The 25,484-nt window shown below is 26.2% G+C and overlaps 3 protein-coding genes across 3 annotated transcripts; 2 read left to right on the top strand and 1 right to left on the bottom strand.

The window, feature by feature from the left end:
- Positions 1-196: 196 nt before the first annotated feature.
- Positions 197-13,992, bottom strand: LOC122503493. Its single transcript, XM_043614061.1, has 8 exons — positions 13,849-13,992; positions 4,680-4,825; positions 2,808-2,994; positions 1,991-2,130; positions 1,608-1,761; positions 1,351-1,490; positions 651-828; positions 197-563 (listed from the first exon to the last, which is right to left on the bottom strand). The coding sequence occupies exons 1-8, from the start codon at positions 13,892-13,894 to the stop codon at positions 250-252; spliced, it is 1,305 nt and encodes a 434-aa protein (XP_043469996.1). The 5' UTR covers positions 13,895-13,992; the 3' UTR covers positions 197-249.
- Positions 3,343-4,650, top strand: LOC122503494. The gene is made up of 4 exons (XM_043614062.1): positions 3,343-3,682; positions 3,770-3,859; positions 3,956-4,267; positions 4,417-4,650. The coding sequence occupies exons 1-4, from the start codon at positions 3,496-3,498 to the stop codon at positions 4,542-4,544; spliced, it is 717 nt and encodes a 238-aa protein (XP_043469997.1). The 5' UTR covers positions 3,343-3,495; the 3' UTR covers positions 4,545-4,650.
- A 352-nt stretch (positions 13,993-14,344) lies between the features above and the next one.
- On the top strand, positions 14,345-24,970 carry LOC122503478. The gene is made up of 10 exons (XM_043614039.1): positions 14,345-14,525; positions 14,885-15,040; positions 15,491-15,746; positions 15,905-16,009; positions 19,966-20,150; positions 20,272-20,499; positions 20,636-20,764; positions 20,876-21,020; positions 21,099-21,276; positions 24,792-24,970. The coding sequence occupies exons 1-10, from the start codon at positions 14,454-14,456 to the stop codon at positions 24,910-24,912; spliced, it is 1,575 nt and encodes a 524-aa protein (XP_043469974.1). The 5' UTR covers positions 14,345-14,453; the 3' UTR covers positions 24,913-24,970.
- Positions 24,971-25,484: the final 514 nt, after the last annotated feature.

Below are 25,484 nucleotides of genomic sequence, written 5' to 3'. Positions count from 1 at the left end.
TTTTAGTATTTTCAACAAAAATTTAAATTAGAAAATTTTCAAATTTTATTATTTTTAAAATTGTTAATTTTATTTTAAAAAGGCAGTAATAAGAAGTTAGCCGCGCGCTTTAGCGCGCGATTTGTTGCTAGTATGTTTTATAAAATTGTATATTAACATTTTTCAACACAGGATAATAGAATTACTTGGTGTTTTTTTATTTTTTTTTTAATCAAATTAAAAAATACAGTATTTTACATAAATTGGGAATTAATTACGAAAATTTTTCACTTCTAAGCGAAAATTAAAAAACTTTCTATTGGAATCATTGTACACTTCTAGTAAATATACTCCAGAGTCATTAGAATTGATATTTTTAATCAGTAATCCAGTTGTTGAATGTAAATTAAATAATTTATATTTTTTGCTATCGACAATATTCCCTCCTGTTGAATTTAACCATTTAATAGTAGCTTCTGGATAAGCGTCAATTTCAGCAATCCAAAGTACTTCATCTCCTGAATATCGTACGAATGTTTCATTTGTCCGATGGATAGTTACATTTAAATATTTCAAAGACGGATCTAAAAAACGAAAGTTATACATATTATAGAACTGGTGCACAAGTGCGCGAACAATTTAAAATTTAATTTAATTTAAAAAATTCTCACCATTAATTTTCACATACGCCACATCGGATTTAGTGACATTCGTGTCATAATTCCAAAACAAACATTTGTAATCCCCTTCATCCGAATCTTGAACATTTGTCTTCACCAAATGATTTTGAACAAGTAATTTGTTAGCATCCATTTGCACGGAATTGACAAATTGACTGGATCGATTAATCTAATAGTGGAAAATAATATTAGAATTAAAAAAAGGTTACAATTCAACGTTAAAAGAATTTTGTTTACAAGGATGAGGCGCATGATTATTCCCCAAATGTCATTTCACCGAATTCCATTTATCCGAACCTGTTATTTTAACGAAATGTCACTTTTGCGAATCGCCATATTTACGAATTGCCACTTTTGCGAAAAGTCATTTTTTCGAATTGTCATTTTTACGAAATGTCACTGTTACGAATTGTCACTTTTGCGAATAGTGATGTTTTCGAAATGACAATTCGTGACAATTCGTAAAAATGGCGATTCGCAAAATTGACAATTCGTAACAGTGACATTTCGTAAAAATGACAATTCGTAAGAATGACATTTCGCAAAAATGACTTTACGCAAAAGTGACAATTCGTAAAAATGTCGATTTGCAAAAGTGGAATTTCGTTAAAATAATAATTCGAATAAATGGAATTCGGTCAAATGACATTTGGGGAATAATCATGCGCCTCTACAAAGATAAGTATATTACCATTGGGGATTCCCAATTCACAACGTAGTTAGTGACATTAGTTACCATTATGTAACATTTTAAACGTAACGTCTGACCACGTACAATATGTTGATTTGCCTCCTCCATTCCAATTTGAGGTTCATTTATTTTTGTCTTTTCTGTCGAAAAAAAAATACATGAGGACAAAATTTCAAATTAATTCACAAAATAAATAATTTACGTAAATTATTATTTAGGTTAATGTTAATAATTGAAAAACAAAGCTTTGTACCTACTATGAATTTTATAAGTATGAATAAGTTCTTGAGGTCTACCATCTTCGCTGACAGTTTTACATACATAGACTCCATTATTTTTTAAGAATGTCGCATTTTTTAATTCGAAACCGTACGTTGGATTAAATGCCACACTAGGATCCGACGTTAACACCTATTAATTATTTAAAAAATTGTCATTTTTCGAAAATTTAATTTCTTTTCAATAAACAATAAAACACGAATTATCAAATAATACTGTAGGTATTATGATAATAAAATTCAAGAAAATATAAATTTTTTCTAAGGAGAAAATTATTAATACCATTTTTTTTTTTAATTTAAATCATTTTAATAAATATTGCTGTTTAATGTATAAAGTATATTGTAGAAGTAGAGCTTACTGTACGACTTCCACGATAATAATGTTCCAATTTGACATGCAAATCTGGTGAAGTTGGTCTACAGTTTATATGCAAATCTGATCCTTCTGGACCATAATGAATACTAAGAGATAACTCTTCCACAAATGCGTTCGTTTTCGCTAAATGTTCATATTATTCAAAAACGATAATTATTTTCTCATTATTTCTCGAATTATAATTATTATATTTCTATTTTTTTAAATTGATTTCTTCACTCTTTTCTTTTTTCAAAAATTTTTAAAAGTACTTTCGTAATTAATTTTTATAACAAAAATTTTTTACTTCTAATTTTTTAACATACATTTTCATATGGTTTCTTAAATATTTTCAAATTAATTTTTATTTTAAAAAAAAATTTTTTAAATACTATTTCATACTTTTTTCATATTTTAATTAATTAATTTTTAATTTTCACACTTTTTTTTCAATAAATATTTTTGTGTAAAAGTCTTTTTTAAAATATAGTTTTAATAATTAAAAAAAAAAAAAAAAAAAAAAAACTTTTTTAAAATATAGTTTTAATAATATATTTTTAAAGTATTTAATTAATTTTGAATTTTCTTTTAATATTCGAATACAGATAAATTTTTTAATGTTCTGTGAAGTATTTTTTATAAACTTTCCTAAATTTAAAAAAAAAATTTTAATTTTTTTCAGTTTAAAAAAATTTTTTTTTTTTTATTTTTTCATTTTTTTTAAATTTTTTTAAAAGTATTTTTTAAACTGAATTTGAAATTTAAAAAAGAGGATTTAAAATTATCGCAGTTATTTTAGGATTTTCGTTCGAATAACTTACATTTTACGTAGAGATATGTTAAATTAAAGGGTCTTCGTTTGACGAATTTTTGATTACGAGCATCCTTGAGATTCAAACAACCATAAAATCCCGAATCCCCATGAATTGCTTTTGGACGTCGAAAAATATGATGGACTTCACCGGAATCGGATTCCACGCGGGAAATTGTGAAATTCGATGTATTTATCTAAAAAAAAAAACTTTTTATTTCTTAAATATTTTGCTCTTATTACTTTTTTCTTGCAGAAAAAAAAATTTTTTTCTTTACATTTTAAAAAAAAATTACATTTTAAAAAAAAAATTACATTTTTGAAAAAAACATTTACATTTTTGAAAAAAAACATTTACATTTTTTTTAAACAAAAAACTAGGTAAATACATTTTTAGAACAGTAAATTTTACTATACTCAATTTTTAATTTCAACTTTTAAGAAAATAATATTTTTTGTAGTATTTTTTTCGCTCAGAAGTTGGTAACAGTTGTGCTTTACTAACGCCTCACAGGGAGGGAACGTTGAAGCTATAGATTGTGAAACGAAAGTAGCTCGCCAGCCTTGTACTTTTTTGCTGTCTGCTACAAAAGTTCTCATCTCATAAACTTGTGTCTTAAATTATCAAAAAAAAAGAAAAAAGAAACAATTCTCAATTAAATAAATATTTATTTTCATTTCCTTTACTTTTGATAAATATGCCAAAAATAAATTATCGATGGAAAGGAAGAATAGTGTCGAAAAAAATGTACGAGAAAAAGAAGAAGTGGAGTGAAAATTTAGGGAAAAAAATGCCTAAGAAATCATCAAATTTGGTGGGAAAAGAAAAAAGTGAGGTTATGTTGGAGCAGGAACAAAAATTCGATGAGTGTATTATAAAGCAAGGTATTTTATTAAAAAAATGTAATAAATTTATTTTCTAAAAAAAATTTTTTTAAAATTACTAATTCTAAAGTCATTATTTTCTATCAGAAATTCAACCGAAACTGAAAATTGAAGTTAATCAAGAAACTGATCAGCAGCCAACACAATCGACAGAATTTATATTAATTAAACAAGAAGGTATGAACGTAGATTGGATTAAAAAAAAATTCCACCATACAAATTTATATAACTAATAATTATATTTTCAATTTAATTTATTTTTTTTATTTCCAGAATGTTGTCAAGAGGAAGAGAATGAGAATTCCTTGGCAGAAACTGAAGAAAAACAGGTGGAACCCGACTATTTGAATGGTCGACGAATAGTAGAATTGAAATTTCTAGCAAAAAAAATGTGGTGTTGCTCATGCAAGGAAGCATTGTCGTTTCAATTCATCGAGACTGAAGTGCGTCGCGGTTTTGGTTCAACTTTAAGAATTCGCTGCCACAAGTGTTCCATTCGGAATATAGTGACAACTGGAGAAGAATATTCACTGGATCAAAGAAGAAATACTTCTCGTTTCAAAATTAATGGCGAAGTAGTAAAGGGTGAGTTAAAAAAAAAACAAATTTAATAACTTCAAAATTTTTTGTCGACATTTTTTGAAATGTAAATTTAAAAAAAAAAATTTTTTTTTTTAAACTACTTCCACCGTTTTTATTTACAGTTTTTAATTAAACTTTTTCTTTTACTCCAGGCGCACATGAAAGTGGAATAAAATATACAAATTTGAAAAAATTCTTTAGACATCTTAATATTCCATGCCTTGATGCAAGTTCGTTTAAGAAATATAGAAATGAATTAAAAATTTCTGAGCTAAAGTGACGCGAATTAAGTATTATTTTGTAAAAAGTATTGAAAAAAAGAATAATTACTAATGTGTTAGATTAAAAACAAAGTTGATAATAAAAATTTTTTGTTTCATATTAAATCGTTTATAATTCAATTGCCTTTATTTACCTGTGTATGTCCCGATTCCGTTCCAATTGGATACAAAAATTTAATTGGATCTTTGGTGATACATGATATTTCGAGGGCATTCCCTTCGTCGATTGTTAAAATTTTATAATGATCCTGTTTTGTTGATATATCTCTTCCTAATGTACCTGTAAAATAATTAGAAAATTATTTAAATATTTCAAAATTAATTCAATTTTCAAAGAATTGCGTTTACAATTTTCATAAGTCGATGCACTTCAAAAGGTTTTGGAATTTTGTAAAATTTCAATTTTAAATGAATTTCATTAGAAATCTTGAAGAACGTAGATTTCTAAAAAATGTTAATAATTCTTCATTTTTTTCAAAAACTTTCATCAATTCAATGATTTTTAATATCTACTACTGTAATAAAATTTTCCAAAAGAATTCAATTATTTAAAATAAATTTTTATAAAATTCTACGCATACATTCAATATTGTTTTCATAAATAATAAAAATTTCAATTATTTACAAATTATTTTCATAAATTATTCTTCAATTATTTTCATAAAAAATAACAATTTTTGAAAGTATTCAATCATTTTCATAAATAACAAAACTCATTGAAAAATTTCAATTATTTTTAATAAAATTTTCTATTTTAATGAAAAATGTAATTATTCTTAGAAAATTTTATTAAAATTCATCGAAGAAATTCAATTATTTTAAAAATTTTTTGCTACAATTTATTTATTAGAATTTTCGTATTATTTTCAAAACCTTTTTAATTAAAGTTCTCTCAAAGAATTAAATTATTTTCAAAAAATTTTAATGACATTTTTTGTGCAATTTAATTTTTTTCAAAATAATTTTAATTTTTAATAGAATTCTTCATGGAAATTTAATTAATTTCAAAAATTTGTCAAAATTCAATTATTTTCAATGTCTACTATGTCAATAAAATTTTACAAAAGAATTCAATTATTTTCAAAAAATAAAATAATTCTTCGCAGAAATTTAATTATGTTGAAAAATTTACAAAAAATTTCGTCAAAATTTCAATTATCTTTATAAATAATGAAATTTTTGTCTCCAAAATTCAATTATTTTCAAAAATTTTATTAATAAAATTCTTGGCAAAATTTCAATTATTTTTAATAAAATTTTCATCAAATTTCTTGAAAAATGAAATTATTCTTAAATTTTTTTTTTAAATTTGTCAAGACAATTCAATTGTTTAAACATTAATAATTAAAAATCTTCTGAAATAAGTTAAATTTGTCAATATTATATTTAATTAATTATTAAAAATAATGGATTTATAGAAGAATTTTAGTTCAAAACACTAAAAAAAATTGAATTTTGAAGAAGTAACGAATGATTGCAGAAATTCAGTTATTTTCAAAAATAATAAAATTCTTATCACAATAATCAATTATGTTTAAAATTGACCAAAAAAATCTCGACAAAATCCCAATTATTATCTTGAAATAAAAAAAATTTTCTTCAAAATTTAATTTTTTTCAAAAATTTTAATAAAATTCTTGTCAAAATTTCAATTATTTTTGAAAATTTTTCTCATTTCAATGATTTTTAATATCTAGGTACTATTTTAATAAAATAGAAAAGAATTCAATTATGTAGTTAAAAATAATTTTAACAAGATTTTACGCAAACATTTAATTATTTTTATAAATAATAAAAATTTCACAGAAATTCAAATATTTACAATATTTTTATAATTTTCTTCTCAATAATTCAATTATTTTCGTAAATAGAATTTTTCACATGGATTCAATTATTAAATAATGAAACTCATCGCAGAATTTCAATTATTTTGAATACAATTTTAATTTCAATTCTGTTGAAATTAATTGAATTTTTTAATATGAATTTAATATTATTTTCAAAATTTTAAGGCAAATCTCAGAAGAAAATCAATTATCTTGATAAATATCAAAATTCTTCTCAGAAATTTAATTGTTCTCAAGAATTTTAATAAAATTCTTTGCAAAATTCAATTATTTTCATAAATAACAATATTAATCACGAGAATAAAATTCTTTTGGCAGAAATTCAATTATTTGCAAAAATTAAAAAAAAATTCTCATCATAATTTCAATTATCTTTATAAACTACAAAATTTTTCGTCGAAATTCAATTATTTAAAGAAATTTTAATAAAATTCTACGAAAACATTTATAATTATTTTCATAAATAATAAAAATTTACCAGGATTATCAATATTATTTACAAATTTTTTATAAATTTTTTCGCAATAATTCAATTATTTTCATAAATTGTAAATTTCTTTACAGAGATTCAATTATTTTCATAAATTAATAAAACTCATCATAGAATTTCAATTATTTTCATGAATTAATTAAACTCATTATAGAATTTCAATTATTTTTTATACAATTTTAATCATATTCATCCTCTAAAAATGTAATTATAAAAGTTTTATTAAAAATCGTCAAATGAATTCAATTGTTTAAAAATTTGTTGATAAAATTCTTTATGAAAATTCAATTTTAAGAAATATTTAATATAATAAAATATTTATTTTTGTATTTAAATAATTGAATTCTCGTAGAATTTTCTTATAAATATTTATTTAAAAATACATTTCAGTTAAAATTTCAGATTATAATTGAATTATTGAAAGCGTGAATTTTTAGAAATAATTGAATTTTTAAAAAGTTTCAAATTAAAATCTTTGAAAATTTGAATTTTTCCTATTTTTAATTAAGAATTCTGTGGAATTAATTTTTTTCAAAAAGTTTAATCGACTTTTTTTTGAATTATTTCAAGTTTTTAATCTATATTAATAAAATCAGACTTTTGTCTGTACATTGCTCCAAACTTGAAAATTTTTATATATTTTTTCGTTTTGAGACATTATAATTCGAAAAATGTAAAAAAAAAAAAAATTCTGTCTGTCCTTCTGTCTGTCTGTATGCAAAACTTTGTTCGCGCATCAATTGAAAACGGTTTAACCAATTAAAGTGAAATTTGGCAGTCTATTAGGTATTAACGTAACTTAAAATCATAGCCTTATCCGATTAAAAAATATTAACTCGAACGAATGTTATGACATTTTTCCAAAGAATTCGAAAAATCAAAAAAATGCAAATTTTTTGTAAAATGAATGCAAAACTATCCTTAGCTAACTTTTTAAGATAAATACAACCCATTTCTACAATAAAATTTTTAAAAAAGACGTATTTTTAAATTTTTTTTCGTTTTTTTAGATCAACTTTTTTCCAAAAAAAAAAATAGTGATTTTTAATCTTTAAGCAAGCTTTTCAGGAAAAGTTATTAAAGTTTTTTATTTAAAGATCAGTATGTAAAGTAAGAAATTTGCTACATTAGACAAAAATAATGAAGCTAAATCCTATAAAAGAGAAGGAAAAATGTTGAATTTTAAAAAATTCAGTATTTTGAATTTTTGTTAATTTTCCATAATTTTAGATTTTTTACCAAAGGGTGGAGACTATTAAATAAGTAAAGTGTTTTTGAAGAGCCTAAAAATAATGAAGCTTAGGGTAGAGTGGGGTAAAAAAGCCACATTTTTACTTTTGATGCTGTAAAATCTGTATTTAAAATTATTTTCTCAAATTTCCAATTGTTATTGAAAGTTTAGTTATTAAGCTTGAAAATTCTTGACGGAAATATTTTTTATCTCATGAAAGGACTAAGTTATAAGAGTTTTACGGAAGCACTGTAAGTGGCTTTTTTGCACCACCTGGTGGGGTGAAAAAGCCACCCTACGATTTTAGCAAAACATGTTATCAATTTAGGTATTTTTATAGTTTTCCTTTATTTATATGACAAATAGTCTTATTTGAAAAATATTTTAATAATTATGAAAGAGTTTTTAGCAAGCAAAATTGAAAATTATATAGAGTTTACCTGTTTTCGATTTGCACTGCCAATTTTTCGTACCTTTTTTAGAAGTTCTCTTTAAGTTTCACCACAGATAACATATTTCGTTGCAACCGTTTATTCATTGTTTATTTTTTTAATGCACTTTGAACTACTTTTTCGTCGTGTTTAATTTATTTTATTAAATAAACACGAGAAATTTTGTAAAATAAGAAGGTTAGTTTAAATAGAAAACAAGTGAATTTCACAAAATATTCAATGGATTTTTTGCCCTGGCTTTTTTACACCCAAGACTAGTTATTAAAAAAAGCAAAAATAAATTGTTAATTCAGTTCAATTTCCAAAAATTAACATTGTATACGTTTTCGGTATGCTTTTCTCCTTATGTACAAACATTTATTTTTATTATTCGTTCACTTAATCAGACTGTAATATGTTTGAAAAGTTCACCAAAATGTTTTCAAAAAAGCAACAAAAAATTAAAATTACAATAAAAACAATATTAATCTAGGTACAACATTCAAACTAGATTCAAAAGTTGCGTATTACCTAATAGTATTTATATTCTAAACAGCTGATAAATCGGCTTAATAGTTTTTAAATAAAACTCAAATGGCTTTTTTACACCATGGCTTTTTTACCCCACTCTACCCTAATGATATAAAAGAGAAGAAAAAAATGTTAAATTTTAAGAAATTCGGTTTTTCGAATTTTTGATAATTTTTGATTTTTAGCTAAAGGGTGAAGACTATTCAAATAGTAATATTATACTACCGAAATAGCTAATGGCAACTAATTATTAATTTTCCGGTCAAATTAAATTCCCGGCTATTTTCTGATTTTCCAGATTGGTAGAAACATTGTTAAATGTATTGGTAGAAACTATAAAACCCGTCGAAAACGGGTTCGACAGCTAGTTTCTTAATATATATTTAATTGAAGAATGTCAGAATAATCGAAATTTCGTAAAATTAAATTTGTAAACAAAATGATTGGAAAATTCCCAAAGAACTTTTTCAAAAATTATTTTTAAAAAATTGATTTAAAGGATTTGAGTTGAAAATTCAAATGCTACTACTGAATTTGAAATTTTGGAAAATCTTAATTCCTGTATGGCTAAATAATGATTAAATATTTATTAAAAAAAGAAGTTGTCGATGTTTTCGAATAATTTTACTTTTGAAGAAATTTCTAAATAAAATGTAATAGAACATTTTTTTTTTGTGTATCTATAATCATTTTGCGAATGAATCAGAATATTTAATAGAAGCTTTTAAAACAATTATTTTTATAATTAAAATATGCGTCAAAATAACTTTATGTGTGCATTAATTTTTAAATTGAAATGAAGTTTTCTGAGAAAACTTTTCTCAGAAAAAATTCCTCAAATATCGACTTGTTTCGGCTGTCTAACTGGATGTTAGACACCTTTTAAAGTTTATAAAAAATATTTCTATTTAAAAAAAAATTTAATTTTATAGCCTTTAGAGAGTGATAAAGTTGGTCTTGTTTTCCTGCAGGGTAAATTAGTGGGCAGACGGTTTAATCTAAAAGAAAAAAATTTTTTCGAAATATTCTTCACAGAAATTATTGATGTAATCATTTTTTTTTTAATCATTGTCTGCTATGATTTGTAATGACTGTCTACCGCGACTTTCCGACATTCCACAATAATTAGATATCTTGTCTTTAATGACCACTGGAACTAATTGACTTTGCTTAGTTGTAGGTAAATTTTGTACGCATGTTGATAACGTTTGTTGATAGTTAACGATTACTGCAAACGTTGGGTTTTCCTTCTTCAATTATGAAGGAAACAATTCAACATTGAATGTAAAGTTTAATGGACCTATTAATTAAAAATTAAGAAATATTGAAACATACATAAGGCGGCTTCATTGTTTTTCAATTCTTAATATTTTAATCGATTTTGTCTTTTTTGTGGATGTGGACTTTTGGGAAGTCCGTTTACAGATACCTTGGATTCGGCAATTCAATGTGTTACGAATGGGGTTTATTCAAAAATAAATAATTTATTAAATAATTGAAAATGTTTGTTAAAATTAAATTCTCATAAAGAATTTTATCAAAAAATTTTTCAAACAATTGAATTATTTTGACGAATTTTAATAAAACTTTTATAATTACATTTTTAGAGGATGAATATGATTAAAATTGTATCAAAAATAATTGAAATTCTATGATGAGTTAAATTAATTCATGAAAATAATTGAAATTCTATGATGAGTTTAATTAATTCATGAAAATAATTAAAATTCTATGATGAGTTTTATTAATTTATAAAAATAATTGAATCTCTGTAAAGAAATTTACAATTTATAAAAATAATTGAATCTCTGTAAAGAAATTTACAATTTATGAAAGTAATTGAATTATTGCGAAAAAATTTATAAAAAATTTGTAAATAATATTGATAATCCTGGTAAATTTTTATTATTTATAAAAATAATTATAAATGTTTGCATAGAATTTTATTAAAATTTCTTTAAATAATTGAATTTCGACGAAAAATTTTGTAGTTTATAAAGATAATTGAAATTATGATGAGAATTTTTTTTTAATTTTTGCAAATAATTGAATTTCTTCCAAAAGAATTTTATTCTCGTGATTAATATTGTTATTTATGAAAATAATTGAATTTTGCAAAGAATTTTATTAAAATTCTTGAAAACAATTTAATTTCTGGGAAGAATTTTGATATTTATCAAGATAATTGATTTTCTTCTGAGAATTGCCTTAAAATTTTGAAAATAATATTAAATTCATATTAAAAAATTCAATTAATTTCAACAGAATTGAAATTAAAATTGTATTCAAAATAATTGAAATTCTGCGATGAGCTTTATTATTTAATAATTGAATCCATGTGAAAAATTATATTTACGAAAATAATTGAATTATTGAGAAGAAAATTATAAAAATATTGTAAATATTTGAATTTCTGTGAAATTTTTATTATTTATAAAAATAATTAAATGTTTGCGTAAAATCTTGTTAAAATTATTTTTAACTACATAATTGAATTCTTTTCTATTTTATTAAAATAGTATCTAGATATTGAAAATCATTGAAATGAGAAAAATTTTCAAAAATAATTGAAATTTTGACAAGAATTTTATTAAAATTTTTGAAAAAAATTAAATTTTGGAGAATAATTTTTTTATTTAAAGATAATAATTGGGATTTTGTCTAAATTTTTTTGTAAATTTTGAACATGATTGATTATTGTGATAAGAATTTTTTTACTTTTGAAAATAATTGAATTTCTGCAATCATTCGTTACTTCTTCAAAATTCAATTTTTTTTTAGTGTTTTGAACTAAAATTCTTCTATAAATCCATTATTTTTAATAATTAATTAAATATAGATTGACAAATTTAACTTATTTCGGAAGATTTTTAATTTTTATTTGTTAAATAATTGAATTCTCTTGACAAATTTAAAAAAAAATTTTAAGAATAATTTCATTTTTCAACAAATTTGATGAAAATTTTATTAAAAATAATTGAAATTTTGCCAAAAATTTTATTAAAATTTTTTTAAATAATTGAATTTCGGAGAACAATTTTATTATTTATAAAGATAATTGAAATTTTGACGAAATTTTTTGTAAATTTTTCAACATAATTGAATTTTTGCGAAGAATTATTTTATTTTTGAGAATAATAATTAATTCATTTTCATGAACTTATTCTTTTGTAAAATTTTATTTCTCATATAGACGTTGAAAATAATTGAATTTTGACAAATTTTTGAAACTAATTAAATTTCCATGAAGAATTTTATTGAAACTATTTTGAAAAAAATTAAATTGTTACAAAGAATTTCATTAAAATTTTTTAAAATACATATAATTTTTTTGTAAAAACTTCATTAAAACTGTATTGAAAATAATAATTAAATTCTAATAAATAAATTGTAGCAAAGATTTTTAAAATAATTCATTTCTTTGATAAATTTTAATAAAATTTTTAAGAATAATAACATTTTTCGAGGAATTTCATTAAAATTGTATTAAAAATAAATTAAAAGTCTGCGATGAGTTTTATTATTTATGAAAATAATGAAATGTTTGCTTAGAATTTTATTAACATTTTTTTTATGTTTTATGATAATTGAATTTTTTCGGGGGTTTTTTTTTATTAATGTAGTAGTTCTTAAAAATCATTAAATTGAGGAAAATTTTCGAAAATAATTAAAATTTTGCCAAGAATTTTATTAAAATTTTAGAAAATAATTGAAATTTTTTTTAAGAAGAATTTTACTACTTTTGAAAATAATTGAATTTCTGCAATCATTCGTTACTTCTTCAAAATTCAATTTTTTTAAGTGTTTTGAACTAAAATTCTTCTATAAATCAATTATTTTTAATAATCAATTAAATATATATTAAAAATTTTTAACTAATTTTAGAAGAATTTTAGTTAATAAATTTTTTTTTAAATTTAGATTTTTTTAAATTTCTAATTAAATTCATTTAAAATTGAAGTTTTACAAAATTTCAAATTAAAATCTTTTGAAGTTCATCTATTTCTGAAAATTGTAAACGCAACTCTTTTAAAATTGAATTAATTTTTAAATATATTTAAGTAAAATTAGATTTCAAGACAAAAATTCCCGACTTAAATTGTTTATAAAATAAAAAAATATTTATTATAAAAAGAAACCTTTAATTAATCACTAAAAAATATAATTACAAAAAATTATGTTTAAAAAAAGTGAAAATAAAATAAAAACAGAAAAGAGAATAGGATCTAATTTCCACAAGAGCATAATAGAAACATATTCTACAACAGTTCTCATTGTTAATAATTTTATTTTTATTGTATTCAAACTATATTATCTATCATGTTATAACATATATCGAGTTCATTCATTAAACATTGAGATTTCTCTCCGCACATTTTTTCCAGCATTTAAATACCGAGAAATAATTATCACTCAACGAATGTAATAAAAGATAAAGTTAGTGAACTAAGGCAGTGAGAGATTAAGGTTAACAGGGTCAATAATGACAGGCGCGCGCTCTATTTGCAAAAACTTATTATAGTTTTAATTTCTTTTCACATTTTTCAATTATATGTAAATTTCCCTCTAATTAATAATTATTCATTCGCATATATAGAATCGTTAATATACAATTAAATGTTCAATATACTCCTTTACTTTTAAAATCGGACGTAAAAAATAATTAATATTTATATAATCATTTTCTCTTAAAAAATGTATTTTAAAGAGGAAAAAAAAAATTACTCTCAAAATTCTGAGAAAGATATTATGAATATTAAATAATTAACTCACCCAAAAAGAAAGTGGAGATGATGAAAAGAATTTTTAAATTTTTCATTTTTTTAAAAAATAAAATTCACGCTGTCATTGGTTTAAGTAATTATTGTAGCTTTGCACTTTCAAAGTTACTGAAACAACTCTGTGTTTGATACTAAATGCGAGATAATCCTAATGATGAAAAGGGGATAAACAATTTCTCTCTTAACCCGGTCACTGATTTTTATTTTTTCCCTAACTATATTGTTAAATACTTTTTTTTAAATTATCATTTTTAAATTAATTTTTAACATTTTTTTTCTTAATTTTATTTTTTTTTAATTTGTAATAATTAATAATTAATAATTTAGTTGTTAATAATTAATACTTAAAATTTTAAATTTCCTTTTTGTAATTTTCGTATTCTATTTTTAAAAAAAGGCGCCTAAAATACTGCGCTTGACGAATCAGCTCAATTATTGACAAAACAATTGAAAGTAACAGTTAACCTGCAGGCTCAAGTAGCAAAAATTTTTCTAATATTCAAAATACTTGAAAAAAATTTAAAAAAAAAAATAAAAAAAAATTTTTTTTAATTCGTTATTAATTCTCAATCGAAGTGTAAAAAAAAATATATTCTCATGGATCACGACGAGCGAAGAGGATCTTTATGGTTGGCATTAGGAGAACCAAATAAACGAAAAAAAATATTGGTTAGATTTTTTTTAATAAAAATTTGTCGCATAAAATTTAAAAAAAAACTTTATTTGTTTATTTATTTCATTTTTAAAGGGCTCGAAGCCCGTTAAAATTATAAATTTAAATTAAATTTAAATTATAAATTTTATTATTCATTTATTTATTTTATTATTTTAAATTAAATTTAAATTATAAATTTATAAAAATTTATCATAGAAAAATATTTTTCTAATTAACTTTTCATTTTTTGAATTCTTATATATATTTTATATAATTATAGTAGAAGTAGATTTAAAATAATTTACAAAAAGAAATTAAAAAAAAATTTCAAAATATTTATTTTATTTAATTGATAAATTTTTGGTTTATTCAGGTTGGAAAATTAAGAGGAAAATATTTATTTCGCGCAATAGTGAGACTTGTGATAGAATATAAAAATTGGATAGATGAAAAATTAGTTGTAGAAGAACCAGAAACGGGGACGAAGAAAAAGAATAGATTCGAAGAAAAAAAGGAACTTTCCTTGAAGGTTGAAATTTTTTTCAAATAATTTTCCATAATAATTAATTTATTTCTAAAATAATTAGTTTTTATTGAGTTTAAATTTTCATTTGCTAATTTTTGGCTATTAGTTTTTATTTTTTGGTTATAATTTTAATTATTTTTGTTATTATTTCATTTTTATTATTATTATTTCATTTTTATTATTATTATTGTTATTATTAATCCATTTTTAGTTATATTACTTTTTAACCATCAGTCGATAAAGAAGTTTACTAACTTATCAACTGATGGCATGGAGATAATTAGTAAGTTTCTTTTCAACCATCAGTCGATAAAAAAAGTTCGCTAACTTATCAACTGAGAATATGCAAATGATTGGTAAGTTAGATTTCTTCTTAACCATCAGTCGATAAAAAAGTTTTCTAACTTATCGACTAATGGTATGGGGATGATAATATTTTCTTTATTTTCCAAGGATCGATCGATTCTTTTAATTGATCCACAACACAGAACAAGAGATAATAGAGCGTACATTTGGCAATTGATGAGAAATTTTCAAATTTTGAAAAAATATGAGGACAATCTCAGAGAGTCATTGGCGCCTGTTTGTCGTTATCAGTACGTCACTGCACAGAGGGTTATCGTACGTCAGGGGCATCCACCCGAGGCACTTTATTATATCGTTAGTGGACAAGTTGATTTGTCAAAAATCGAAATCGATAATGTAACAGGTATATTTTTCTCCTTTCTTTCCTCTCATATAAAAAATTATATTTTTAAATAAAAAAGCAAAGAAAATTTTTTTAATTTTTTCTTTTATTATAGTATTATTATTTTATTTATTAAAATATTTATAAAAGATTTGTTTTAGTAATTTTGTTTATTTAAGGTGACGAAATAGAAACAAATGTTGGTACATTAACTTCCGGAGATATATTTGGCGAAATTTCACTATTGCACAAAGTTCCAAGAACAATGACAATCACTAGTAAAAGTAAGCAATTTGATTATTAAAAATAATAATTTAATGTTAATAAACAAATTTAAAATTTTATTATTATACAATTCTACAATAATTACACTGTGCAACAGTGAAAAATTACTTTGTATCGGACCTAATACAACTTGTTCGTCTTGAAAAACTGAAGAAAATGGTATATAATAAATTGCTGAAACACCCCCAAAATTTCATTTTAGAGCAAAAAAACCAATTTTTTGCAGTTCAAGTATAAAATATCTTATAACTTTGTAATTTTTGGTCCGATTTCAACGATTTGTATATCATTTTAAAGCAGAATAACAGGGCTTTCCAATCATTATCGGTATTTTTTGTTATAGTTAAAAATGAATTCAAAAAATTAAGAAAAAGATCGAAAATAGTAATTTTTTAAATAATTTTTCAACTTTAGTACTAATTTTTTGCCTCAAATTTTATTTGAAGTAGTTTTTTTCAATCACATGTTTAAAGAGTATTTAATCCTGCGTCGAATGCAATATTGTATAAAAGAATTCGTTAAAAATTGACTGAGTTATTCCATTTTTTAGTTTTGCAGTCATATTATTGAATTTATGCTTAAGAGAGTATTTTCTTTTTTTCTTACCTATATTTGTTGCTTTTTCTTTGTTATTGATTTCGTACAACATTTTCTTAAATTTAACAATGCAGTAAATTATGTTCTTAACATAAATATTAAGTATCTTGAAATCGTTTGTAAATTTTAACAATTTCATTAATTGTGAACTGAATATTTTAATCATAAGAAACAAAGTACAATCTGAATTAAAAATGCTTATTTTTTGTACTTCTTTTGAACAAAGAATCATCAGTGTCTCGTTTCAGAGACCAACAATATTCTGAAATCATGTTTACAGAACTTTTCCCTTGAAAGCGTTTTTCAATATGCTGAATTTCCTGATGGAATCTCTCCCCTTGTTCATCACTGAACTGACCAAGGTTGTCAGGAAAAAAATCCAAATGGGAGTGTAAATAATGGACCTTAATTGACATATTGCATCCCATTTCAGCATATGCTGTCAAAAATTCTTGGACAACATCAACATAGTTGTCACTCCTATGGTTTCCAAGAAAATTAATGCACAATGAAATAAAACTATCCCAGGCTCTTCTTTCTACATCATTTAATTTATCAGCAAACTCTTTGTCTCGCATAATCTTTCTTATTTGAGGTCCAACAAATACACCTACAAAGTATGAGAAAATTAGTTTTAAATATTAATATGTATGCTTACTTAGTATTAAGTCAACGAAGACCACGAATTCAGTTAATATCGTGATTAATGTAATTTATTTCAGCAAAATTGAGGCCTAAAAAAATATTTTACAACCTAATCTGCCGTACCTGCTTTAATTTTAGCGTCACTTAATTTAGGAAACACTTTCTGAAGATGTAGAAATGCTTCGCTATTCGAATTTAAAGCTTTAACAAATTGCTTCATGTAGCCAAGTTTCAAATGTAAGGGTGGTAATATAATATTTTCTGGTTGCACTAGAGGAATGTTTAAAACATTTTTCTTTCCAAGCTGAAACATTTTACGTGCTGGCCATTCTTTTCGATCATACTTGTTTGGTGCGCGACTATCCCATTCACAGAAATAACAAGGATATTTCGTATAACCACCTTGCATCCCTAACAAAATTGTTAAAACCTTTAAATCACTGACAATTTTCCATTCATGGGCAGCATAATTGATGGATTCAAGAATTTTTGCCAATGTCCCATATGTTTCCTTCAAATCAGTTGCATACGCTAAAGGAACTGATGGGAGTTTATTCTCATTATGCAACAATACAGCCTTCAAACTTAAAGAAAAAGAAGTATGTACATTCTAGCTAAATTATAAAAACAATTTATTTTCACCTTATTTTGTTGAAAAAATTCTTACTTTTGCATGATCCATCAATAAATAGTCGCCAGTCCTCTGGTATGTAATCGTGATTTAAAATTGAAAATAACTCTGGAATGTTCGAACAATACACGAGATTGCTACAGTCATTGGCAGTTTTAAAAATTTCTTTAAACAAATTTTTATCATTATTTCTGCAGGAAGTTACTTTAAAATCTCTTTCGACCAAATTCCACTGTTTTAATCTAGAACCAAGGACTTCAGACTGTCTTCCAGATAATTTTAGATCGCGTAAAAGATCGATAAAATCCAGATTTGAAACAAAATGTGGTTCCTTTGAACACGATGAGGGTGGAACATAATCTGTATCTTCAGAAATCTTTAGATCATTCATCTTTTGATCAAAATAATCAGGCAATTCCTCTTTTTCCGCTTTTTCAGTCTTAGAAGACTCAAGAAGTACTGGTTTTGTGATAGTCAAAACATCGGCATATTTTATTAACTTACGCGTTTTATATTGATGACCTACAATATTTGTTTGACAAAAGTAACAATCATCCGATTTATGATAAACTTGATAATGCCATGTCATTGGAACCGAGAAGGGCAAGGAAGTGTGCTTTTCGTTATTTTTGGATTTTCCTATTTTAAGTATTGTTAAACAAAGTAAACATATGTACTCCGGCTCATACCAAGAACTACCGTCATAAGAAGTATTAAATAATTTATTATATTCTTCAATGGCAACTTTGTTGCTTTCAAATTTGTACCGATGGCGATTGTCCACAAAATAGCCACATATATAACAAAAACTATTACGTTTATCGCACATTTTATCTTCTGCACATCAACAAGGAATACCAAATTTTATGAACGAACTATACGTACAATAAAACAATTTAAATGAAATCGAATAAATTCAAACTCTAACTCGATACGTACACAAAATAACCAGTAACCAAGGAAAGAACAATCTGTCATAAATGTCGTTTGCATTTGTTTCAATATTACATATCTAATAGACAACTTGTGGAAATCGTTAATAAAACAATAAATTGTTTTAAAAGAAACTATGTGTAATATAATTTTAGGAAAAAAGTTGTTTCAACAAAACTGAAAAAAAATTAATCGTTAATGAGTATATTTGAATTTTAAAATTTATCTTTTTGTGTTCTATCATTAATACTTAATATTTATATTAAGAACATAATTTACTGCATTGTTAAATTTAAGAAAATGTTGTACGAAATCAATAACAAAGAAAAAGCAACAAATATAGGTAAGAAAAAAAGAAAATACTCTCTTAAGCATAAATTCAATAATATGACTGCAAAACTAAAAAATGGAATAACTCAGTCAATTTTTAACGAATTCTCTTAAAAAATATTGCATTCGACGCAGGATTAAATACTCTTTAAACGTGTAATTGAAAGAAACTACTTCAAATAAAATTTGGGGCAGAAAATTAGTACTAAAGTTGAAAAATTATTTAAAAAAGTACTATTTTCGATCTTTTTCTTAATTTTCTAAATTCATATTTAACTATAACAAAAAATACCGATAATGATTGGAAAGCCCTGTTATTCAGCTTTAAAATCATATAAAAATCGTTGAAATCGGACCAAAAATTACAAAGTTATAAGATATTTTATACTTGAACTACAAAAAATTGGTTTTTTTGCTCTAAAATGAAATTTTGGGGGTGTTTCAGCAATTTATTATATACCATTTTCTTCAGTTTTTCAAGACGAACAAGTTGTATTAGGTCCGATTCAAAGTAATTTTATTTTTTCATTTTTTGTAACACAGTGTTATTATTAACTTTTACTGCTCTGTCTTTGATTTCAAATCTATAATCAAATTTATAAAAACAGAGATTTTAGAAAAATCTTCCACCATATTAGAATTTTGAGAAACTAACAAAAAAAAAATCAAAGTTTTCGTTTTCAAAAATGACCTAAATATTTTTTCAATAAAAAAAATGTTAATTCGGGAATTTTTTAAAATATCCGCCATACTGGATCCACCATTTTGTATTTTTAAAATTTGTAATGCGACCTAAAATAATAAATTTTTTTTTTCAAGCTCCTGTCGACTTGCTGTACATCGCAAGAAAAGATTTCAATGAAATTTTGAAATTTTCTCTAATGGAGGAATGGGACATATTTCAGGACGCTTTGAATAATTTCAATTACTTTAAAGGTTGGGACGAAAAATTAATGCGCGAATGTTGTATTCTCAGTAAAGTCAAAAATTACAAACCAAATGAGGTAATAATTGCAGAAAAAAATGCAAACAACTTTAATCCGAATTAATTAACTATAATAAAAGGTTATTTTAAAAAAAAAAACAGAGAAAGGAAAATATTTACATTTTATTTTTAATTAACAGATTATTATTGGCGATGGCAAGGGTATGGTAAATTATGTTCACTTCGTTCTTGCTGGTGAATGTAAATTAATAGAGCACATGATACTGAAGGAGAAAAAATTTAAACGAGAAACACAATATAGCTTATATAATCCTGAAAACCATGGATCAAAATTAAATGAAAATAATATTTTAAAAAATCAAAAATTAACAGAAAACGATAGGAAACTAAATCAAAATGAATGGGAGGTTTGTGAGAATTTTTTTCAGAAGTAAAAATTCATTTCAGCAACTGTTTTAATGTTTAATATTTGAACCATATATGTTTGCTTTTACAGCAAAAAAAATATTTGATATAAATTGAATAATAAACATTTTTTTTCAGTTTGAAAGAGTAAGAAGTTTTGAGTCAGTAAAACCGATTTCAATCACTGAATTGACAGAGTATTTGAAACGAAAGCGATTTCCGAGTAAAGATCGATTGAGTATGGCTACTGTAACACTTTTAGATGTTGTGAGTAAAAAAATACTGATCCTCAAAAAAAAAAATTATCTAGAGAATCAAATATTACTTCTTTAAAAATCCTCGCCACCCTGCATAAATGTTTTGTAATAAATTCTATAGATAAATCAATGGCATGAAATTACGGAAACTGCTACTATATTGATGAAAAAACCTTCGACAATATCACAGCAACAATATCCAAAAAATGTTCGAACAATATTTATGCAAATTTGCATATTCTACAGAGGATCTTGTTTTGCCTTGGGTAATAAATAACTTCTTTAAACTAGATGCTTTTTCTTTATATGCGGTGTATTGTTTTTTTTTACAAAATCTTATTCAGGTGAAGAGATGCGAAATAGACGAATAGTTTCATTAACTGATGTGAAATGTTTACTAATTCCACGTTACTGGCTGTTGAAGCAAAACAGGGCTAATATTTGGGAACGAGTGAAATTATTTCTAAATTCCAAGTATCCTAATAGAGATGAATTACTTCAAAAATTTGCATCACAAAGAAAGTGAGTTGATTATAATATCGTTATCATAATATATATGTTCTTAAGTATTGTAAAAAGAATTCTGCATAAAGTTCCGCTGGTTCTTTCCTCTTCGTCTCTTTCCACATAATTAATTAACTAATTCTGGCTAATTAACTACTAATTAGCCGGTTGACACACTTTCACTATGACTAGTGGGTCCATTGGTAACTCTGGGTTCTGACTTATCCTACTAATTAACGATCACGGTTCGGGGATAATTTCAACAGATGGAGTAATTGATTCACATCGTCACAAGACAAATAAAATACAACGAACGAAATTAAACAATGTTTGTGAAATGACACTTCCCACCATCCACTTCCCACCTTCCACTGTCCACTCTTACTTTCCACTCTCACTTCCTACCTTCTACTCTTACTTCCCATCTTCAACTTTCCAATCTCACTTCCCACCTTCCACTTTCCGCTCTCGTTTCCTACACCCACTTCCCACTTTCACTTCCCACCTTCCACTGCCCACTCTCACTTCCTACCTTCTACTCTTACTTCCCATCTTTCACTTTTTAATCTCACTTCCCACCTTTTGCTCTTACTTCCCATCTTTCACTTTTTAATCTCACTTCTAACCTTCCACTTTCCACTCTTATTTCCTACACCCACTTCCAATCTTTCACTTTCCAATCTCACTTCCCACCTTCCACTTCCCACTCTCACTTCACACCTCCCACTTTCCACTCTCGATTCCTACACCCACTTCCCACTTTCACTTCCCACCTCCCACTGCTCACTCTCACTTTCCACTCTCACTTCCTACCTTCTACTCTTACTTCCCACCTTCCACATCCCACACTCACTTCCTACCTTCTACTTTTACTTCCCATCTTTCACTTTTTAATCTCACTTCCCACCTTCCACTTTCCACTCTCACTTCCCACTTTCACTTCCCACCTTCCACTTTCCAACTCTCACTTCCCACCTTCCACTTCCCACTCTCACTTCACACCTTCCACTTCCCACTCTCACTTCACACCTCCCACTTTCCACTCTCGATTCCTACACCCACTTCCCACTTTCACTTCCCACCTTCCACTTTCCACTCTCACTTCCTACCTTCTACTCTTACTTCCCACCTTCCACATCCCACACTCACTTCCTACCTTCTACTTTTACTTCCCATCTTTCACTTTTTAATCTCACTTCCCACCTTCCACTTTCCACTCTCACTTCCCACTTTCACTTCCCACCTTCCACTTTCCACTCTCACTTCCCACCTTCCACTTCCCACTCTCACTTCACACCTTCCACTTTCCTCTCTCACTGCCCACACCCACTTCCCACCCTCCACTTTCTACTCTCACTTCCCACCTTACACTTTCCATTCTTATCTCCTACACCCACTTCCCACCTTCCACTTTTCACTCTCACTTCCCACCTTCCACTACCACTTTTCACTTTCTAACTTCCACTTTCTACTCTCACTTCCTACCTTCTACTCTTACTTCCAACTTCCCCACTTCCTACCTTCCACTCGCACTTCCCACTCTCACTTCGCACCTTCCACTTTCCACTCTCATTTCCTACACCTACTTTCATTTCCCATCTTCCACTGTCCACTCTCACTTCCTACTCTCACTTCCTACCTTCTATTCTTACTTCCCACCTTCCACTTCCCACTCTCACTTCACACCTCCAACTCTCACTGCCTACACCCACTTCCCACCTTCCACTTTCTACTCTCACTTCCCAACTCCTACTGTCCACTCTCACTTCCCACCTCTCACTGTACACTCTCACTTCATACCTTCTACTTTTACTTCCTACTTCCCCACTTCCTACCTTCCACTCTCACTTCCCACCTTCTACTTTTCACTCTCACTTCACACCTTCCACTTTCCACTTTCACTTCCTACCTTCTACTCTTACTTCCCATCTTCTACTTTCCAATCTCACTTCCCACTTTCACCTTCCACTGTCCACTCTCGCTTCCCACCTTCCACTCTTAATTTTTACTCTCACTTCCTACACCCACTTCTAACTCTCACTTCTATTTTCCACTTTTACTTCCCACCTTTTCCAGTCTCACTTCCCACTCCCAACTTCCACTTTTTACTCTCACTTCCTACCTTCTACTCTCACTTTCCATCTTCACTTCCTACCTTCCACTCTCACTTCCTACCTTCTACTCTCACTTCCCACCTTTCACTTTTCACTCTCACTTTTTACCTTCCACTTCCTACTCTTACTTTCTACCTTCCATTTTCACTTACTACTTTCTACTCCTACCTTCCACTGCCTACTAATACTTCCCACATTATGTATCTTTTTCACTTCCTACTCTCACTTATTACCTTCCACTTTTACTTCCTACCTTCTATTTTTTACACCTTCCTTCACTTTTACGCTCAACTTATTTTTCACACCTACTTTCCACTTACACCTACCACTTTCACTTCCCACCTTGCACTCTTAATTGTAAATCAGGTATTTTCATATAAAAGTGAGAATGGTGTGTGAGAGTGGATGTGGGAAGTAAAAGTGTAAAATTGGAGGGAAAAGTGAGAGTAGAGAGTGAGAGTTAAAAGTAGACAGTGGAAGTGGAATGTGGAAAGTGAGAGTAGAAAGTGGAAGGTGGAAAGTGGGTGTGAGACGTAAGAGTGGAAGGTGGGTGTGGGAGTGGGAAGTGAGAGTGGAAGGTGGGAAGTAAGAGTAGAAAGTGGAATGTAGTAAGTAAGAGTGGAAAGTAAAAGGTGGGAAGTGAGAGTGGAAAGTGTAAGGTTGGTAGTGTGAGTGGGGAGTAGGAGTGGGTAGTGAGAGTGGAAAAAGGATTAGTGAGTGTAGGAAGTGAGAGTGGAAAGTGGACAGTGGAAGTTGGGAAGTGAGAGTAGAAAGTGGAAGGTGGAAAGAGGGTGTGAGACGTGAGAGTGAAAGGTGGGTGTGGGAGTGGGAAGTGAAAGTGGAAAGTGGAAGGTGGGAGTGAGAAGTGAGAGTGGAAGGTGGGAAGTAAGAGTAGAAAGTGGAATGTAGTAAGTAAGAGTGGAAAGTAAAAGGTGGGAAGTGAGAGTGGAAAGTGAAAGGTTGGTAGTGTGAGTGGGGAGTAGGAGTGGGTAGTGAGAGTGGAAAAAGTATTAGTGAGTGTAGGAAGTGAAAGTGGAAGGTGGGAAGTGAGAGTGAAAGGTGGTAGTGGGAAGTGAAAGTGGAAAATTGGAGGGAAAAGTGAGAGTAGAGAGTGAGAGTTAAAAGTAGACAGTGGAAGTGGAATGTGGGAAGTGAGAGTAGAAAGTGGAAGGTGGAAAGTGGGTGTGAAACGTAAGAGTGGAAGTTTGGAAGTGTGAGTGAAAAGTGGAAGGTAGGAGTGGGAGAGTTAAAAAATTACAAAGAGGATCCTTTGCTATTTTCAATTTTAATTAATTGTCCGAATGACATTTTTTCCATTACTTAAAGAACATATTTTAATTAAAAGTAAGTTTCAAAAATCATTTTTTAAAAAAGAATTATTAATTATCAAGTAAAAAAACAATATTTTCCCTTTTCTAGATGGATAAAATACAGACAATCTTTAGTGGAAGAAATAATAGAGAGAAATGGTCGTCAAATACCTAATGATACCAGCAGGAGTGACGTCCCCTACTCCATAAGAATTAACGAGATTTACTAAAATATTTTAAAAAAACAATTTTCTTTTAATATCTTTTTATTTTATGTACAGTAATTAATTACAATTTTTTGTCATTTTTACTAAAAATATAAAATATATTGCAAAAACAATTATTGCATTCGTCATGAGAAAAGTATTTTTCTTCATTTTCAACTGTAGATAAATTTTGTTCTTCTAAAATAGTAACTTAACAACTATATCTTTTAATTAAAAATATCTGTATTTACAGGAAACATAATTATAATAATAATTCGTGAGACGCAAGGCAAAGAGTATATTAAGTACTTTGATAATTTTATTCGGCGCTACTTATTCATTCTAAGTAATAAAAATATTTTAATATATAAAAATAAGCGTAAAATCGAGATATGAAAAATGTAGTAGAAGCAAATTTTAGTATGAAACGATATTAGTATTTAAAAATATCAAGTTTAGGTATAAAAGCTCGTTCAGAGTGGTTAATAGAAACTTAATTTTTTCTTATCTTTTATCAAATGCTGTTTCAAAGTTTCTAAAAATTGAATTAGTATACAATGAACTTGTTAATCTTAAATAGCGATGAACATCTTAAT

The sequence above is a fragment of the Leptopilina heterotoma genome, unplaced genomic scaffold (assembly GCF_015476425.1).
Source record: "Leptopilina heterotoma isolate Lh14 unplaced genomic scaffold, ASM1547642v1 Lhet_263, whole genome shotgun sequence".
NCBI lineage: Eukaryota > Metazoa > Arthropoda > Insecta > Hymenoptera > Figitidae > Leptopilina > Leptopilina heterotoma.
The sequence above is the reverse complement of the archived record's forward strand: the minus strand, read 5'-3'. Positions and strand labels throughout refer to the sequence as shown.

Excerpts from the sequence above, each read along its gene's own strand:
- LOC122503493 (XM_043614061.1), bottom strand. The coding sequence starts at position 13,894 with ATGAAAAATTTAAAAATTCTTTTCATCATCTCCACTTTCTTTTTGG. Across the intron at positions 4,826-13,848 it reads CATCTCCACTTTCTTTTTGG|GTACATTAGGAAGAGATATA; the intron begins GTGAGTTAATTA and ends ATTATTTTACAG. Across the intron at positions 829-1,350 it reads TGAATTGGGAATCCCCAATG|ATTAATCGATCCAGTCAATT; the intron begins GTAATATACTTA and ends TTCCACTATTAG.
- LOC122503494 (XM_043614062.1), top strand. The coding sequence starts at position 3,496 with ATGCCAAAAATAAATTATCGATGGAAAGGAAGAATAGTGTCGAAAAAA. Across the intron at positions 3,860-3,955 it reads TATATTAATTAAACAAGAAG|AATGTTGTCAAGAGGAAGAG; the intron begins GTATGAACGTAG and ends TTTTATTTCCAG. Across the intron at positions 4,268-4,416 it reads TAATGGCGAAGTAGTAAAGG|GCGCACATGAAAGTGGAATA; the intron begins GTGAGTTAAAAA and ends CTTTTACTCCAG.
- LOC122503478 (XM_043614039.1), top strand. The coding sequence starts at position 14,454 with ATGGATCACGACGAGCGAAGAGGATCTTTATGGTTGGCATTAGGAGAA. Across the intron at positions 16,010-19,965 it reads AATGACAATCACTAGTAAAA|CTCCTGTCGACTTGCTGTAC; the intron begins GTAAGCAATTTG and ends TTTTTTTTCAAG. Across the intron at positions 20,765-20,875 it reads CTGTAACACTTTTAGATGTT|ATAAATCAATGGCATGAAAT; the intron begins GTGAGTAAAAAA and ends TAAATTCTATAG.